At 41.2% G+C, this 548-nt stretch overlaps 1 protein-coding gene across 1 annotated transcript in view; it reads right to left on the bottom strand.

Annotated features, from left to right (window-relative positions):
- The window catches only part of LOC119587796 (mucin-5AC-like), a 4,918-nt gene that overhangs the window by 3,268 nt on the left and 1,102 nt on the right, over positions 1-548 (bottom strand). The window contains exon 3 of the mRNA XM_037936493.1: positions 1-133. This exon is cut by the window's left edge and continues 3 nt beyond it. Coding sequence (XP_037792421.1) covers positions 1-133 — 133 coding nt within the window. The remainder of the gene's footprint in view (positions 134-548) is intronic.

Below are 548 nucleotides of genomic sequence, written 5' to 3'. Positions count from 1 at the left end.
TTCCTTCTGGGCACTCGGCCTCAACAGCTGTCATAGTGTTGTCGTCTTCAGGATAACAGACGAAGTAGTGGTGTTCGCTGTAGGGATCGGGAAACACGCCCAGACTCGGACATGTACATTCGGCTACTTCGTACTGAATATGCGTAAAGAATTTTTTTGTTGTTGTTAGAATTATCTTTTTGTTAGTCGTATTGCTCATATGACGATTTTTAAGATTCATAACTGTGCACGTAGCTTATTAATCCTATTCGTGTATTAGATGAAGTAATGGAGTAATGCAATGATATTGAACTTGCCTTCTTTGCCTGGCAAGGAGTCTAACCCTCACCCACTTTTGGAACCACACCGTGAGAAATCCTAACCTTGTGGTCATACAGATTTGGTACCGGTCTTGGGTAGTACCTCAAGCACAGATGTTTATATGTGTGGGTCTAGATCTGAGCTTAACATGGCCGATACAGCACCGATTTATACAAATAATGACATGCATGGACTTCATTCATGTTTTTATATATCCATATCCATAAGCCTGGAATATCTCCCAGTCA

Source organism: Penaeus monodon, chromosome 23, assembly GCF_015228065.2.
Source record: "Penaeus monodon isolate SGIC_2016 chromosome 23, NSTDA_Pmon_1, whole genome shotgun sequence".
Classification (NCBI taxonomy): domain Eukaryota; kingdom Metazoa; phylum Arthropoda; class Malacostraca; order Decapoda; family Penaeidae; genus Penaeus; species Penaeus monodon.
Note: the sequence above shows the minus strand (reverse complement) of the source record. Positions and strands in the feature narration are given on the sequence as shown.